General features: G+C 38.3%; 2 protein-coding genes across 3 annotated transcripts; both read left to right on the top strand.

The window, feature by feature from the left end:
- Positions 1 to 472: 472 nt before the first annotated feature.
- LOC309709461 (uncharacterized protein) lies at positions 473 to 3,306 on the top strand (the record flags this gene model as incomplete). Its single annotated transcript, XM_082538078.1, has 5 exons — positions 473 to 529; positions 1,356 to 1,456; positions 1,616 to 1,720; positions 2,102 to 2,245; positions 3,113 to 3,306. The coding sequence occupies 5 exons, from the start codon at positions 473 to 475 to the stop codon at positions 3,201 to 3,203; spliced, it is 498 nt and encodes a 165-aa protein (XP_082394204.1). The 3' UTR covers positions 3,204 to 3,306.
- Positions 3,307 to 5,668: 2,362 nt separating this feature from the next.
- Positions 5,669 to 15,955, top strand: cdhr5b (cadherin-related family member 5b). 2 transcript variants are annotated; one of them, XM_082539420.1, is made up of 15 exons: positions 5,669 to 5,812; positions 6,796 to 6,971; positions 7,077 to 7,130; positions 7,282 to 7,371; positions 7,519 to 7,605; positions 7,728 to 7,829; positions 7,943 to 8,113; positions 8,288 to 8,378; positions 8,463 to 8,560; positions 9,070 to 9,273; positions 9,923 to 10,033; positions 10,123 to 10,189; positions 11,452 to 11,661; positions 13,099 to 13,268; positions 15,088 to 15,955. In XM_082539420.1, the coding sequence occupies exons 1-15, from the start codon at positions 5,728 to 5,730 to the stop codon at positions 15,625 to 15,627; spliced, it is 2,256 nt and encodes a 751-aa protein (XP_082395546.1). In that variant the 5' UTR covers positions 5,669 to 5,727; the 3' UTR covers positions 15,628 to 15,955. The 2 variants fall into 2 exon arrangements, with proteins under 2 accessions (XP_082395546.1, XP_082395547.1); XM_082539421.1 differs by lacking the exon at positions 11,452 to 11,661.
- Positions 15,956 to 16,375: the final 420 nt, after the last annotated feature.

The raw sequence follows: 16,375 nt of genomic DNA on the forward strand, positions 1-16,375 counted from the left end.
TCTCAAATTTATTGCATTTAACTATGAATAAAAAAAACTCCAAAAGCTCAGATTTACAGAAGCATTAATCGACCAGAGGCCCGGGCATGATGTCACTGCTCTTCAAGATGGGCAACAACAAGAATGTTTGGACATTGTTATTGGAGTAAGTCTTAATTACTAGTTGTCTCTGAAGCAAACAGAAGCACAAATCCCAATAATAAAAAAGATTGAAATGTGTGTGTTTGCCGATCAATACTCAGCAGTGACGTGTTGCTAATTTCATGTGAGCAAACAGGATGCAGCTCTCACAGGTGATTAAAGCTCATTAAGGATGGTCGATCCCATATCATTAACATTTCAGGATGTCAACAAGCCAACCCGCAGCTGGAAAATCCGACTGCAAACTTAATCTGTTGACAGAATAAATAATCAGAACTGTAAAATCAGAGTGAAGTCTGGCAGAGGTCGATACCTGAGGAGGTACAAAAGGATGTGGTGCGGAGCTCGACATCAGTCTGCGGGGTTGATTTCAGCAGGATCAGTGCAGGTGAGTCTCAAAGGGCATTGACTGTACTGAGTGTGTTCATTTAAGCTTTCCTTTTGGAAGTGCAAAGAAAGAGATCTATTAATGCTGAGCCAGACCTAAATATAGATCTAATGCAGTTGGATTTTCTTTACAGAAGTAACAGTCACTGCATTTGATTTGTTTCCTTTGTAATTTCATTGTCTTGCCTTGTTTTGATCATGCGGACCATCTTAGCCACAAATGATTTCTTAGCTTTCCTGTTTTGTTTGAAACAGCGATGCCTGTTTAGCTTCTCGCTCACCACAAAGCTCAAAGAGACATCATTGTTTTTGATAAAGCAGCATTTTAAAGCAGTTTTGTTTTTTCTCAATTTGAACATTTTGACATATGATATTCTTGCACGCAAAGATGTGTTGGTTAATTGAAGGTGTTACTGGAGAGGATTGTCAGTTTTTCCTAAATTTCAGTTTTGTCCATAGTACCTATCCTGTAAGTACCCACTTTTCAATAAGACTTGCATTTATATTCCTGTTTTATCCATCCAGTTATTTCCACTGCGCATGTAAATAAAAGCAGTAATCAACAGGCATGTTTTAAACATTGTTGCTGTCTGAGACATACACTGAAAGAATATTTTAAAAGAAGTTAGATTTCAGAAAGAAAGAACGAGAGGATGGTATGAAGAAAGAAATAAACAGTTAATTTGCTCTGAATCAGGATTATTTTGGTCCAGTGATATTGTAGTTTGTTCCAGATGTGTTGGATGAGACGCAGGTCACAAGGAGAACTTTGTTAAACAAACCTAAGTTTACTGAAGAAAGTCTGAATCATTTGCTTGCCTTCTAAGGAGATTATCATCTTTACCATCTTCATGATGCCATCCATCAGCGTCACTCAGGTTTTCCTGCTGTTTTCCTTCCTCCACCTCATCACATCACTTCCTGTCAGGTAACGTTCCATCCCCAAACAAATTTTTCAGATTTTGCTAAAATTCAATAATCTGAAATTATAAGATAATAATTATAATTATTATACAAAGATTTATGATTCCTCAACAGAGTTCAGAAATGTTCTTGAAATGTTCATCTTCCTTTCATGTAACCTCAGGGACCAGGATGAAGTGGAAGAATTCCTGACTCAAATCAGACCCCTGAACGCACCATGGTCTCTGTCAGCAAATTCTGCAGATGCTCTGGTTGAGGCCAGACTCAGGTGAGTTTACATTAAAAGTGATTCTTCACTTAAATGTGGGATTGGATCTCATATACACAGAGTGAGATTTTGCAATAAGACCTAACCGTTGCTGCTGTTACTCTACTTTTTGGAGCCATTTTTGCAATGAGTTTCAGCTTATTGTATAGCTCACTGACATGACTCTCACAACTGTCTTCCATTAGCATTGGGCTACTTTAAGTGGACGAGGAGCATCAGTGTCAGCTCTAACATCTTTTTTTCCACTGTACAAAAAGCGTCAACAGTATTTGTGTAATAAGTGATGCATTTCCTTTTTATTGTAGATAAAATTGTGCACATTCAAAATCATATACAGGTAAACATAAAACTGAGATGAATGATAATGTGATTGTGTTTCAGGCAGCTGATGTCTTCAGGTCTAGACCGCAGGAGGCAGCTGGGAGACATCGAGTTCTCAAACAGATACTCAGAGTTTCTGCGCTCTAAAGCCAAACACACCTCAATCTGTGCTTTTCTGCGCCGCATGCAAGGCATAAAGAAGAGGTGCGACATGTGACAGGCACATTATAAGAACAGTGAAACATATTCTAACACTAACGATGGAAAAACTTGTGACTCCATACACAGCAGTCCCTCTAAGCTGACTTTTCGCTTTTTATGCATCAAAATCAGACAAGAGTTATCTCCAACTTTTTAAAGATAGGTCTCAAATAAAAGTAGTAAGCATATAAGAGACGAACAAATAAAGGCAGAAACAGGAACAGTTTGAAGTAATATGAGCACTGAATAATTCTCCACAGCACAAATTCCAACAACAGGTTTGTGTTGCACTCAGTGCTCTGCTGTCGTTCTTCTGTAACACTGTTTTCATTCAGGTATTAGTGTCACCTCACTTCCAATTTAATTAACTTTCGGATCTTTTACTGACACAGTCTTTCCCTGACTGGCTTTTATTGTGAAGTGCTGAGTTTCATTGACTACAGTTAATCAGCAATGGAAGAAAACAGCTGAGTAGAATTCGCAAAAAACTATGAAATAAAGTGTTTGGGTTTTTGTTTTTCACAATCTACCTGGTTGGATTTTCAACTTAGTGGCAAGTTGAACGTTTTGAGTGAAATTTCACACTTCCTGTAGTATTTTCATATTAAAAGCACTATGGCGTAGCAGAGTAAAGTGTATGACATGGTTTGAATGAATTGGAAGCGTTGTTCTTAATAAAACATTGAGATGTAAAATTAGATACATACTAATATATAAAACTGGAGATAGTTACGGTGTGCCGCTACTATAAAGTAATAAAGGTTTTAGTTCAGCAGACATCATTAGAGAGTTTATATTTTCTTCATTAATGGCTCTTTGTGTTTTTATCCGCACGTGTCAGCATGTTTTTTATGCCGTGTTTGTTCACAGTGCGGTGGGAGCAGACACGGAGAAAGTGAATCTGCTGCTGAAACAGTACATGTGTCCATCTGTCTACAACAACTGGCCCACCGACCTGTAGAAGACTCAGTGAGATGAGGAGATCCAATGTGATGTTAGTTGGAAAATGTTGGAAACTGATGATCTGAATAAATGTGTGTAAATGCAGCTGTTATCTTATTTAGTGTGGGAACACATCACTTTGTTATTAAATATGTTTTATGAAGTACTTTTCAGTGACTAGTGTGTTTCATAATTATGTGCAGGATTTGATATTTGTGCATACAAGAATGCATTGTGCTGCAATAACTTGTCCTGAAGGTGGCGCTAAATGAAAACTTAAAGGCTCTTGTCAGGGTTTTGAAGTCTGTTTGATATCGTGCTGAGACCCAGCCTGTTCATGTATGTCCTCTGTGGTGGACGCACATATCACAAAAAATTAAAGAAAGATATTTTTATTGAAAGATATTTTTCTACCTCCGTTCTCAGGAGGATCAGTTCCTGAACGCAAAGCCATAGAAAAAAATTCCTCCAACCATCCAAGTCATGGTGTGCATGTTAGCTCAACTCAAGCAACTTGAATTTAAATTTCACTTCTAATTTAAAAATGCAGCTTGTTTTCAACCTCCAACTTCAATTTTCTTCAGTAAGAACAGCTGTCATCTTTAAAGCGTAAATAATATTCATATTAAAAAAGGTATGGATATGAAAAAATGCTTGGAACACATCGATAAATAATGCATCTGAAATGTAACAGGACCAGTTCTAATGGCAGGAGTCTTTTTCGAGAAGCGCTATGAAAAACATAAAGCACAATTATATATTCCTTTCTTAAATTTATAGCTCCTTCTACAAAACAACAGACACACACAGGTGTCAGGAACGATGCAATGGGAGACCAACGGGTGGATGATGGGTGTAACTGGGAGAGGATATTACATACACACATATAGTATATGTATTATTAATAGGGTCAGGTTAACCCTAACCAGTGGGTCTGCATGTGGCTCTTTACCCACTAAAGAGCCGCATGTCATTGCTGACCTCTGCTCTAGGAGGAGTAGAAGTTCTTGTGAATTGCAGAGGCATGAACAGATGGATGAACTGATAGATAGATGCGTCATCAATGCAGAAACTGATCTGTTTGTTATCTGGATGAGCCAAAAAGCAAATTACTCCAAGGCACTCTCTTTTTAATAGCATTTAAAATAATATATTAATGATCATATTAACACACAAAAAACCCAGTCAGTTGAAAATATTTTTTGTTTTTAATTTAAAATAGTGTATCTTGGAGTTTATTATCTTTTTTCTCCTTCCTCTCCTTTTTATTATTGTTATTACTATTATTATTTATTTTAGATGACTATATTAAATATTCCAAATTGCATATAGCAAACACAGGCAAGAGGTCCAGCTGTGTGACTGAAATGAACCAAGGCAAAGCCCTTATAAGAAATAGTAGCCTAAATGACATCCCTTCAAACGCCACCCTTCAGGACACCCTAACTTCAAGCTTAAATGCAATTGAAACTGTTGGGTTATTAAAAAATAAACACTGTCCAGCTGCCATAAAGGGGATAGTCAGCCATAAAGACCAGGGTATAAATGTGGTTATTGCTGCTGTAAAGTTGGACATTTCATCATGTGAGTCTATGAGGGCTGACGTATTTTTGCAGCATCAAGTGAACATTCAAGGAACTGTTTTTATTTTTATTCTGCTTCATTCGTTCTTGTACTTACAGTCTTTTAGGCATCTAACACATAAAAGTGGACAAAGTCATCTGTTCGCAAAGGGGGGCTCCTATAAAGTACAAACATGTCTAATTATGGGTTGTGTATGGATTAATAGGGACAATAATAATAATGGATTGGATTTATATAGCGCTTTTCAATACCACTATTCATTCACACACTGGTGGAGGCAAGCTACGGTTGTAGCCACAGCTGCCCTGGGGCAGACTGACAGAAGCGAGGCTGCCATATCGCGCCATCAGCCCCTCTGGCCAACACCAGTAGGCAAGTAGGGTAAAGTGTCTTGCCCAAGGACACAACGACCATGACAGAGAGCCCAGGGATCGAACCGGTGACCTTCCGGTTACAGATGCGAGTCCCAACCCCCTGAGCCACGGTCGCCCTAAAAAGGCTTTTATTTATATAATATTAGTCAAATTCAGTATAAAGTGTTTAACAACTGAAAAGTCTTAATACCACTGTACTGGCCTCTGTACTAGGCGTGTTGTATGTGTTATGTTTATCCCACTGTTGTCAACCATAAATGCAAATCAAGACACATGACCTTGCGATAGGACACATTGAGTGTCCTAAAGTTAAGGAATAGCAGATGAGGGAATACATAATTTAATGATCTCAAATACTATCATCACTTCTGCAGATGTGCAAACAATATTAACATGCATCGTCATGTCAATCTTGTCAAATAAAAGACAATTAGTCACAGAAAAAGACCTTATATGACTTCACAGCAAACAGGAATACATGTAATGGGTTTTATGATGGGTAAAAGTCCAGTGCAGCCATAAACGCAAGCAGATCGACACAGACGAGAGGCAGATCAGTCGGGACTGACACAGTCGGACAACGACATGGAGAATATTTATCCACACTTCACTGCGACAACACTCCTCTGCTTCATCCTTCTGATTCCGTTTCAGACATTGGCTCAGACCAGTGAGTATCCATCTCTGTTGTTTCACTTGTTGTTTACCTGACTGTTGATCTCTGTTCCTATAAAAAAAATAATGGGCTGCATAACAGTGTGTTCAGTGGTATTTGCAGGCCATTTACCATTTGTTGTTGTTGTTGTTGTTGTTGTTATCAGTGTGTATTGGACAGCTAGTGAAAGCCTGTGAGCTAAGAAATGAGTGAAAGAAAAGAAAGGGGAGGGGGTCAAAAGTCTAGAAGCCAACAGACACGCTGTTTGATGCATTTTTTTACATTTTTACATTTCTTTTTTGTTTTTTATAGCTTGCAACTCTTTAAGTATTTTAACAGCTCTTTAAGTATTTATTAAACTAACTTGACTTATTCAATATTTTAAACTGTACTAGTTTTATTGTGATTGTTTATTCCTTGTGCTCCTCCACATCTGTCAACATTTCAGGAAACTACACAGTTTTTTCCAAATTCTACTGCTTTGTAAACTGTCTGTTGAGACAAAGATGAAGGCGAGGTGATAAAATCACTTTCACTCAGAGCAGTTTCCACTGTGCTCCCAGAAATGAATGTTTCTTGGTACACATAGGCCTCAATTATTGTGGAATAAGGGGAATAATCTAACAGACATATTCAAAAATCACTCTAAAAGAGTTTCTAACATCCTAGCTGAAGCACCAGTATATAAAGCCTTTAGGCAACCAAATGGAAACCAAATGGAAGACACTCTGAGCAATTGCAACAATTTCTAAACTATTTTTCAATAGTTCTATAGCCAGTGAAAAATAGTGGAATTCTAAGTCTGCCTTTGAGATATGCACATAACTGTCAAGTTGCTTACAGATTACTTTAGTACTTTCTCTGTATACATAAAAACAAGTAAAACTGGTAGACATCTATTAACTTGTGTTAATAACTTAATAAAATGTTACCGTAATTAATAAATGTGTTAATGGTCTGTCTCTTTAATTAGAACATCTTTTTTCTTCTCCCACAAGTCTGTTCGGCTCCTTCAAGTGTGCAGTTTCCAGAAAACAACGGAATAGGTGACGTTGTTGAGACAATAACTGTCGAGCCAGATGTGACCCTTGAATTTACTCCTCCAGCTGCAGACTCAAACCCATTTTCAATTAATGGAAACAAGCTGACAGCTGCAAAGGTGTTTGACTATGAGGTACTGTCAGTCATGACTAATAATACCAATAAGATTGAAACTCGTCTCTGTGTAATTTCTGCACTGCTTAAGAGTAAAATCGTATAAAATTTGTTTTCTTTGCAGACTGAAAAAAGTTTTCCGGTCCGCATCACGTGTAAAAAAACCACAGGACTGACGGTAAAACTGCCTTTAAACACGCTGAGCAGGGTTAACAATAAACGTCTTCAGTTTTTCACTCAGCTGTGTGTTTTTCACAGACTCAGACTTTGCTTGTACTTAATGGTCATGTGTTATCTGATACACTAATGTCAATTTAATCTGTTTCCAGATAAACATCGTCATCATTGTAGTCATTGGCAATTTGAATGATAACCCTCCCAGCTTTGATAAAAATCCGTACGATGTTCAAGTCAGTGAGGTAAGGGTTGAAATACTAGAGAAGTTATTATTTGTCTTTGTAATTCTTTAATCTATTTATTAATTTTTGTGTTGTGGCACGAGTAGATAGCCCTCATATCTTCTTTTTAAATGTACCTTATTTAGTGGTACTTTTTTTTTTATATAGATAGCACCTATAGGGACCACTGTGGGTCAGTTCGCTGCCAAAGACTTGGACAACCCCACGCTCTACTATACACTCACACCTGAATCTGTAAGACTTTTTTCTTTTGTCTCACATGAGACAGCAGATATTAGTTCCAGCATCTTTGACCAGAGTAAGGTCAAAGATGCACAGTGATCTAAACATTTTTATTTCCTTTTTCATATCTGCAGGATTACTTTAGACTGCAGTCACCGACTAGTGCAGTTATTCTTGTTAATGCGCGCCTTGATTATGAAAAAGTCAAAAATGTGCAGCTGGTATTGGAAGTTCTGGTGAGTAGTCAACATTTCTGATTATACACAATAATAGTTTCCTCCTAACTCTGGAGGATACCTATGGTTTTTCATTCTGGCATTTGGATGTTTCTTCTTCCGACATTTTTTAGGACACACAAGAACCAGAAAGATATAGTGCCACCACAACTATTGCAGTCACTATCTTAGATGGGGACAACAGACCGCCATGGTTCCAGCCATGCACCCCACATAACATGAGCGAGAATGTAATTTGCCAGAGTACCGGCTATACTGGATTTGTTGTCCTTGGTGAACAGGAGGTGAGTTACTCCCATTGTAGTAATTATATGTATTATATACATATATAAAGTATTATATAGAGGGGTATTTTATCATTTTAGCTTTTAATATTGTTAATGAATGAGAAGGTTTTAAATGCCGTTGGACGACCTGATAAACACTTTGAGGCCATAACTGTGATTTTGCTTTCGCAGCCTGGAGTGTTACCGCTGAAACCAGGACCTCTGTACGCCATTGATGGAGACTCTGGAATAAATGAGGAGATAACATATTCATTCCTAAGTGGTATATAACTTGAATTATAACAAACAATTGCGGAGTTGTTGGTTATTAGCAGAAAGAAGAAGCCTAGTTTGTCTGTGTTTGCAGGAAATGATGCTGGTCTGTTCGAGATCAACTCAAACACGGGGAACATTACCATGCTGAAGCCAGCTGATGTGTTGGGGACGATCACTTTGACAGTGCTAGTAAACACAACATATTCTCTTGCTGTTATCAAATGATGGTGTAATTTGTGCTAAAAACTGTAATCAAACTGGATTTTTTTCAATAGATGTAAGTAAACAGATGCAGGATGTAACCAAAACAGTAAAAAAGAACAAAAACAAAAAAGAAAACCCAACTTAAACTATCCCAGAGAGGCCTATTGTTGATGTTCACAAGATCACTCAGATTCTGGCCAATTCAGTCTGGTAAATCAGTCAGTCCAACATCTGCATTACTTCCAATGCTGCCACATTCTGCTATATGTCCTCCACCTGAGGCCGATTCTCATTCCCAAACTGAAGCGAGAATCGGCCTACAAAGAGCAGACAGGCAGTCTGTTGGTCCCTAAACATGACATAAAATTGGCAGAAAATCTTATTAAATTATTACATCAATAATTTAAATGTATGAATTTCTTTGTCAGGTTAATCTCAGGAAATTTTCAGTATTATACAATCCTGATGTTTTCAGCTGTGTTTTTCTTTCACAGGCCAGTCAGAAGGTGAACACTCATCAGTTTGCCACCACTACCATCACAATCAGCGTCCAAGTCGAAAGCTTACACCCCCCAAAATTTCAGAAAGATCATTATGAAGGAGTCATCTCTTCAGTAGGTGCCGTGGCGATGGATCTGACAAACAAGGACACGCCACTGCAGATTATTGCCACAGATGAAGATTATGCTGCCACAGCGGTAAAATGCAGTTACTCAAACCCTTAAACACCAATGTGACTAGGTGAAACAAGTGTTTCAAGAGGTGAAAGGATGGATGGATGGATGGATGGATGGATGGATGGATGGATGGATGGATGGATGGATGATACCTGCTCATAGGCTGTGTTCCCAAACTTATTCTTCTTCTAGGTTTGACTTGTGTTTCTTTATTCTCTGTAGTTTTTTATGGAAATGGAAGTGGGAAATTAGAGCTAACAGTTCCATGTCTCAATGATCCATTTCCTCATGTTTCCTTAGCATCTTTTGTAAATTTCCTGAAATGCCATTTAAATGTAGTTTACAAATGCTTGTATTGATTATTTGTTCAAAAACAAAAGAATGTTCCAGCAAGACTGTTTGACTTTTGTTATGTACAAGTTTGTTAAGTGAAAGCTCATTTTGGTAACAGCCAGCAGTGGTGCATGTCCAGCCATTCTGTCAACTGTTTCCAGACATGATGTAGTTATTTTCACTGATGGAGAGACTTGTACATTATTTCATGACATTATGCAGTTTAGTGGCAAACTACTCCATTGGGAGTTTGTTTGATTACTAACAAAGTCTTTTGGGAGTTTTCAATCTACTTCATGCTCAGCACCAACTTTTTTTCCTACATATGTTGAAACAGGGTCTGAATCCCCACATCACTTATTCCATTAAGGGGAGGAGTGAATTCTCCATCATTAACGGCTTCTTATTCATGACTAAGGAACTCCCAGAGGAAACCCTGTCCCTGGAAGTGAGTCTACAAGTCTAGTTAAAGTTAAAATGACTGATGAAGTGAGCAAGTTTCTTATCAAGCATTTAACTTTGTCTTTGAACTTTCAGGTATTGGCACTAGATTCAACCAATGATGAAACAGCCACAGCTCAGCTGTCAGTGGAGGTGAAATCAGGTAAATGAAACCTTCCACAATATGCTGCTGACTCCACTTGTTCTGTCAATGCAACAAATGGGCTGATACCTGTATAGCACCTTTCTACTCAGTCAGAGCTCAAAGCTCTACCACAAGTCCCATTCACCCAATCCCACACACATATTTATACAGTACTATCTATTCATATCCACACACACTCCCTCTCCAGAGGATGTACTAGTGTATCTTGCCTGAGGATACTTCAGCATGTGGACTAGAAGAGTCTGACCTTTCAGTTGGTAAACGAAGTACTCTAACTCCTGAGCAACAGGAGTCCCTATAAGTTTATCCCTCTTTCACTTTATTTCTTTGTTTCTTTGTTCTTTTTTAAGGTTGGTTTTTAAGGAGGGTTTCTTTGTCTTTGTGTGTGTGTGTGTGGGGGGGGGGGGGGGGGGGGGTGTCCCACTTTTATTTATTGGATTGATTTCTACTGTACATTGTTGTACCCCTTTAAACTTAAAATGCAAGTTTCTTTTTTTTTGCCCCCTGTCAATCTGATTTTCTCTGTTTGTGACAGTAACTTAAAAACTTTGCCTTAAACGTGATTCAAGGTCTTGCAAAAGAAAAATATGATGAAAATTTACTTGCACCCAATCTGAATAACTTATAATACTAATATTTAGAGTGTCGTTTTGAATGTCCCAGATGAGAGAGGGACAATGTGAAAGAATTGGGACTCTAAAACAGTGACCCACATCATGGACTATCACACCATACTTATGCTCAAAGTTGGTTTACAACCAAAGACCGTCCTGGATGAACTTTTGATGGTGTCAGAAGTTTAGGATGACCATCTTGCAGTGCGACTGCAATTATGATATATGTCTACTTGCCCACCAAATAGGAATCTTTCTTGAAATGGCGCTGATCTTAACGGCAATTGCACTCGACAAACCAACCCAAATGGAATATATGGAAGTAATATGTGCACAGTAAAATGTTTGGAACTCCAACAAAGAAGAAAGTCTTGTTGATTTGAGGCCACAGAACCTGGCTATATGATGTGTCCTTGAGTTGTCATGGCCAATCCAGCGGAGTGTGGCATTAAGACAGAAAGCAGAAGAATAACAGCTATATCCTGGCCCAGACTGAACAAGGATTAGCTACATGCATCAAGATTCATGTCCATGTGGCTTGCAAAGACCTTTCAAGAACGCTAAAACGGCCGTGTATAGACATCTAAAGCAGAACATGAAGACACAGGTAAAACCACTAAGCTTCAAAGTGTGCTCTCCTCCCAGGTATCACCACCACCAGTTTACCTCAGACTACTACAGACTTTATGACCACAACAACCACAGGTGAATCCACAACCAGCACCAGCGTCTCAACGACCAGCCCCAGTGAGAGCACCACTAACTCTGCTGCATCCACTGAAGACAGTTCTTCAGCCATTAATCCCACTTTGACCCCTGAAGAAAGTTTCTCCACTCCCAGCAAGGCACCACCAGGTGCTTACCCATTACTCTTCATCAGATCAAATGTGGTCCTTTGGGGGGGAAAAACACACACACACAAACAAGCAGTAAATCTAAGAAGAATCATTGCCAGGCAAACAAAGGATTTACCAACACATATTTTAACACACACACATATTTTTGTTTTGTTATTTTTGTTTTTTGTTTTTTTAGAAATGACCTTGGGGAAAGGGGTAGTACATGGAAAATAAATGAAATTCACAGGAAACAAAAAAAATAATTGGATAACCTTTGAGACTAAAAATGTTTTTTAAAAAATCACACACCAAAAGCTAGAATATTCTATTTAATTAAAAAAAATCATAAACTTCCTAAAATAATAATACTAAATTGTTTTTGTCATCCAGCCTTATTTTAGACAGGAATATACTTCTAACTTCCTATAAAGGCTTTTTTCACATTGTTCCAAAGCTATAAAAATGTCTTTAAAGTCTCATTGTTGGTATTAAGCATTGGCCCATATACTTCTCATTCATCACAGCAGTTATTCCTAAATAAATAAATAAGAAAGAAAGAAAAAAAAAGTGCAGTAAAGACTAGTTCAAATAAATCTTCAATATGTTCTGAAAGCTTAAAATGTGTATATGTCAAGTTCATACTCAGCGTAATAGATGGATGTTGATCTGTCCATGCATTTTGAAACTAGTATTAGCATGTCAGCTACTGCCATGCTGTTTAACTTTGTTCTTATTTGGTGTTAGAATTTGGATACATGAGAAAGCCATATTATTAGTTATTATTAGTTAGATAATCCATTTAAATTCCTTCAAAAGGCATCAACAGCACAAACACAACGGTGTGGTCTGGTTTACTGACTTACAGTAGACAAGATTACATCTAGGAGAAGCTAGTCTGGTGCAGTGGACACTTATCGAGTGGCCAAGCACCCAGATCCACTATCCAGGTGGATGAGATATTAAAAAAAAATCTCTTTCTCCTGAGTTGTTATAAAGGAGAAAACTCTGCATTAGGCGTTTTAACAGGGGAGTTCATGGGGTTCGACTAGCAAGTCTCAAGTGGCCACTTGAGGAACTGCAGTTCTTGGCTTTGTCTTGATTTTTGAGCTCGCCACTTGTTCAGTATGGACTTTTAGCATGGCATTTTTAGTAAGTGGCAGATCTATAATCCACATATTGTATCTGTCATTTCATTTTTCTTAAGCTATGTGCAGTCAACCCTTATCAAACCAGTCTTAATCTATCAGTTTTTGTGTTAAAGTTACTTAACCACAGCTTTAGTGTGCTAAACTTCTACGTTTCGCCTAAAATGTCCATTCCAAGTAACAAAGATTAATCTGACATTTACAGTTAGAATTATCACTCCAATAAAAAGCATTTGATGAAAAACACTTCAGTTTACAGAAAGGGTTTAGACTCTTTAATGAGGGTTTTTTTTTTATTGTTTCTGCAGTCATCAACCCATCTGGTGAATATGGAACAGTGGAGATGGCAGCACTGGGTGCAACCTTGGGTGCTCTCCTGTTAATTTGTCTGGTGGTCATTGGTGTGCTTGCCCATCGCATGCAGAATGGGAAGGCAGACTGGAAGAAGATCTATGAAGCCAACATATTTCGAAGCTCCGTAAGTTTAAGGTTTAGGTGTGGGTGAACTTTCACATTCATCCAGACTCATCCCTTTCCAACACGTTGGTCTTTACTATTCACACATTTTCATTTTTGACCACCTTGGTTTCAGTTAAACAGATTTAAGGACAAGATAAAAGATTCCTTATGAAATATTTTATTTGTACTATTTTCACTTGTTTAATGTTTATACACCTTGTGACCTTTGAGATTCAGGCTAAATTGCAGCATAATTTCACACTAGGAACCCTTTTTTTCAAGCACAGTGGTAAGATGTTTCTTGTAGCTGGTCACCAGGTTTGGTCACACCTGTGGAGGGATTATGACCCACTGCTCTTTACAGAAACTCAAAATCCTGTAGGTATCTTGGCTGCTTGGTAACTAGAACACCAAATCCCCACACCGGGTGTGTTTTTTTTCTGGATTTTTGGTTGACGTTCTGTCTCCATTAATGTTAAACTATCATAACAATTAAAGACTGTTCATTTCTTGTAAGTAAACAAACTTTCAAAAACAGCAGAGGATCAATTAATTATTCTATTCTGTATTCAATATTCATCCCACAGAATATCAGTCAACAGCCAGATGAATTAACATAAATATGAAAAATATTTTGAGGTCATTTTAAGCAATGGGAAGACTACGATAAACTGGGGAAACAAATATCTAATGGAAGCTACAGGAAGGGCCCAGGTATGCTCCATGCAAAGTCAGAGTGTCTGTTTCAGTGGATGAAAGAAACTTCCCATCAGATATGGTGTCAACAGTCCTTCAGGAAAATTTTTCTGAAGCTAGTTCAACAATAACCCACAATTAAAAAAAAAACTTTTGTAAATATGTCCTCCTCCTTCTGATTATTTCTCTTTGCTCACTTCTGTTTTAGCTCATTTTTCTGCACTCTATAAAGAAGTCCACATTGATTTAGCAGTGTGCGATGTTTTACCTGTAGCTTTTAATAATAATAATAATGGATTGCATTTAAATAGCACTTTTCCAGACACTCAAAGCGCTTTACAATTCCACTATTCATTCACTCTCACATTCACACACTGGTGGAGGCAGCTACTGTTGTAGCCACAGCTGCCCTGGGGCAGACTGACAGAAGCGAGGCTGCCATATCGCGCCATCGGCCCCTCTGTCCAACAGCAGTAGGCAGTAGGGTGAAGTGCCTTGCCCAAGGACACAACAACCAGGCCAGACAAATCTGGGGATCAAACCGGCAACCTTCTGGTTACAAGATGAGCTTCCCAACCCCCTGAATCATGGTGGCCCTTTTGGGTTATTTGCTTTGATTCTGGCTGGTAACTTCCCTTTCCCTTCCCCTTTCTCTTTTATATGAATTCTTGTTGACTGCATAGTTCACAGTAAGATTTAGGGCAAATATTGAATCGGTGTTACAATACAGTCCAACATCTACAATTGGACAAGAGCATTTATAATATGAATAGACAGGGTTTTGTGTCAGTCAGTCTCAGTAAGAATAAAATGAAGACTGTTAGCTGAATAAATATATTCCCTGACTAAAGCATTTGAGGTCATTTTTTCTCATCATTAGGGTTTACTTTATGAAACAGCATTAAAGGAGATTCAAAACAGCAAGCTAAGTGTAGAAAATGTCTACTGGAAGTCATAGTAAGGACACAGTTTTACCATTGTGAATCCTTGATTCAAAGACAAGTCTGAAGGGAAGGGTTTCTGATGCTTTTCCATGAAAATATATATTCATTGTATACACTGATGTAGCAGCTTGTTGTGAATAACACTTTCAAGTCCTCTTGTTTATAAATGTTCTCCCCTTTCTGTTGTTCTATCCACAGCTGGGTCAAGGCCCAAGCCAAAGAGAGGGCATCCAGTACACCAATGAAGCCTTTCAGCGTGATGATGATGATGGAGGAAGCACGGGCTCAAGTGGTCCAGAGACAAAAAGTGAACAGACACCAAAATCAGTATGGGATATTCCAACCAAAGAGGCCATCGAAAGGTCTTCTGCACCACTGCATGACCTTTTGCCTGATGACACCAGTGATGTAAGCTCAGATAAGGCTGACAGCGAGACGGAAGTAAAACCCATCCTGACAAAGGAGAGACGGGTGGAGGAGGGGTACAAGTCTGTCTGGTTTAAGGCAGACATTGACCCCAGTGCCAAGGAGGAGGTGGTCATTCTCCCAGACAACAGGGAGGACAGCGAGGAGGAAGATGAGGAACCACCCTCAAGCAGCAAAAAACATGATGGAAAACCACAAAAAAACTCCAAGGTCTTGTTTGCTGATACTGATTTGGACAGCGGCCTAGGCGTAAAAATAGAGGAACCGGGCGACGACTCAGATGGTGACGAAAAACTGGACATTGATCTGTAAGCGTAGCAAAAAGACAAGAACATGGTGGAAAGCACCTATAATAAAATCGAATGATTTTTTTATCAGTCAAGCACATAATATTCAGCCTTATCAGCCTATTACAAAGGAGCCGTCACACAGAACCAGCACAGCGTACACCTTATGGAAAAAGAAATTTCAAGGATAAATCAAAAGCTAAAAAGTTTGAACCTTTAGATTTTATCAAAATGCAACATATTGTAGCATCTATTCTTAATGTAAATGTGTCATAGTTAATCAACGTGTCATAAATTCATTAAAAACATTACTATATACATTAGTGAGGCATTTGTGACTCATGAAATCAATGTGGTAGAAATTATGGAGTGAAAATCATGGGAGCTCTGGTCGCCCTGCTGTTCATTTAATTAGATTTTTTGATTCACTATGTGCCTTCATCTTGTGCCCCTGTCAGTTTTATAGCCCCCTTTTTGCAGTAGTGGTGTCAGTGAACAATGAACACTTCTTTAACGGTTAATTATTAACTTGTAATTTAGCCCAGGCTAGCAGAAAAAAATGTTGTCAGAGGGAAACAGGGAAACAGCAAGAGAAAAACACACACATTATCTACTGTTACCGCTAGTGATTAAAAAAAATACTGCCAACTGATACTGGAGACTGTAAAACATTATGACAGACACGAAAGGGACTCTGAACTTCAATTAAATAATTAAACAGATATCAGTAAAATCCATCAGTGGAATATGTTGCTTCAAACCAAACTGGAGAC

This window comes from Aulonocara stuartgranti (genome assembly GCF_965226115.1).
Source record: "Aulonocara stuartgranti genome assembly, chromosome: 7".
NCBI classification, from domain to species: Eukaryota; Metazoa; Chordata; class Actinopteri; order Cichliformes; family Cichlidae; genus Aulonocara; species Aulonocara stuartgranti.

Bases quoted from the DNA above. Each gene is read 5' to 3' on its own strand.
- cdhr5b (XM_082539420.1), top strand. From the start codon at position 5,728: ATGGAGAATATTTATCCACACTTCACTGCGACAACACTCCTCTGCTTC. The intron at 9,274-9,922 runs GTAAAATGCAGT...ATGTTGAAACAG, and splicing joins AAGATTATGCTGCCACAGCG to GGTCTGAATCCCCACATCAC. The intron at 13,269-15,087 runs GTAAGTTTAAGG...TTCTATCCACAG, and splicing joins CCAACATATTTCGAAGCTCC to CTGGGTCAAGGCCCAAGCCA.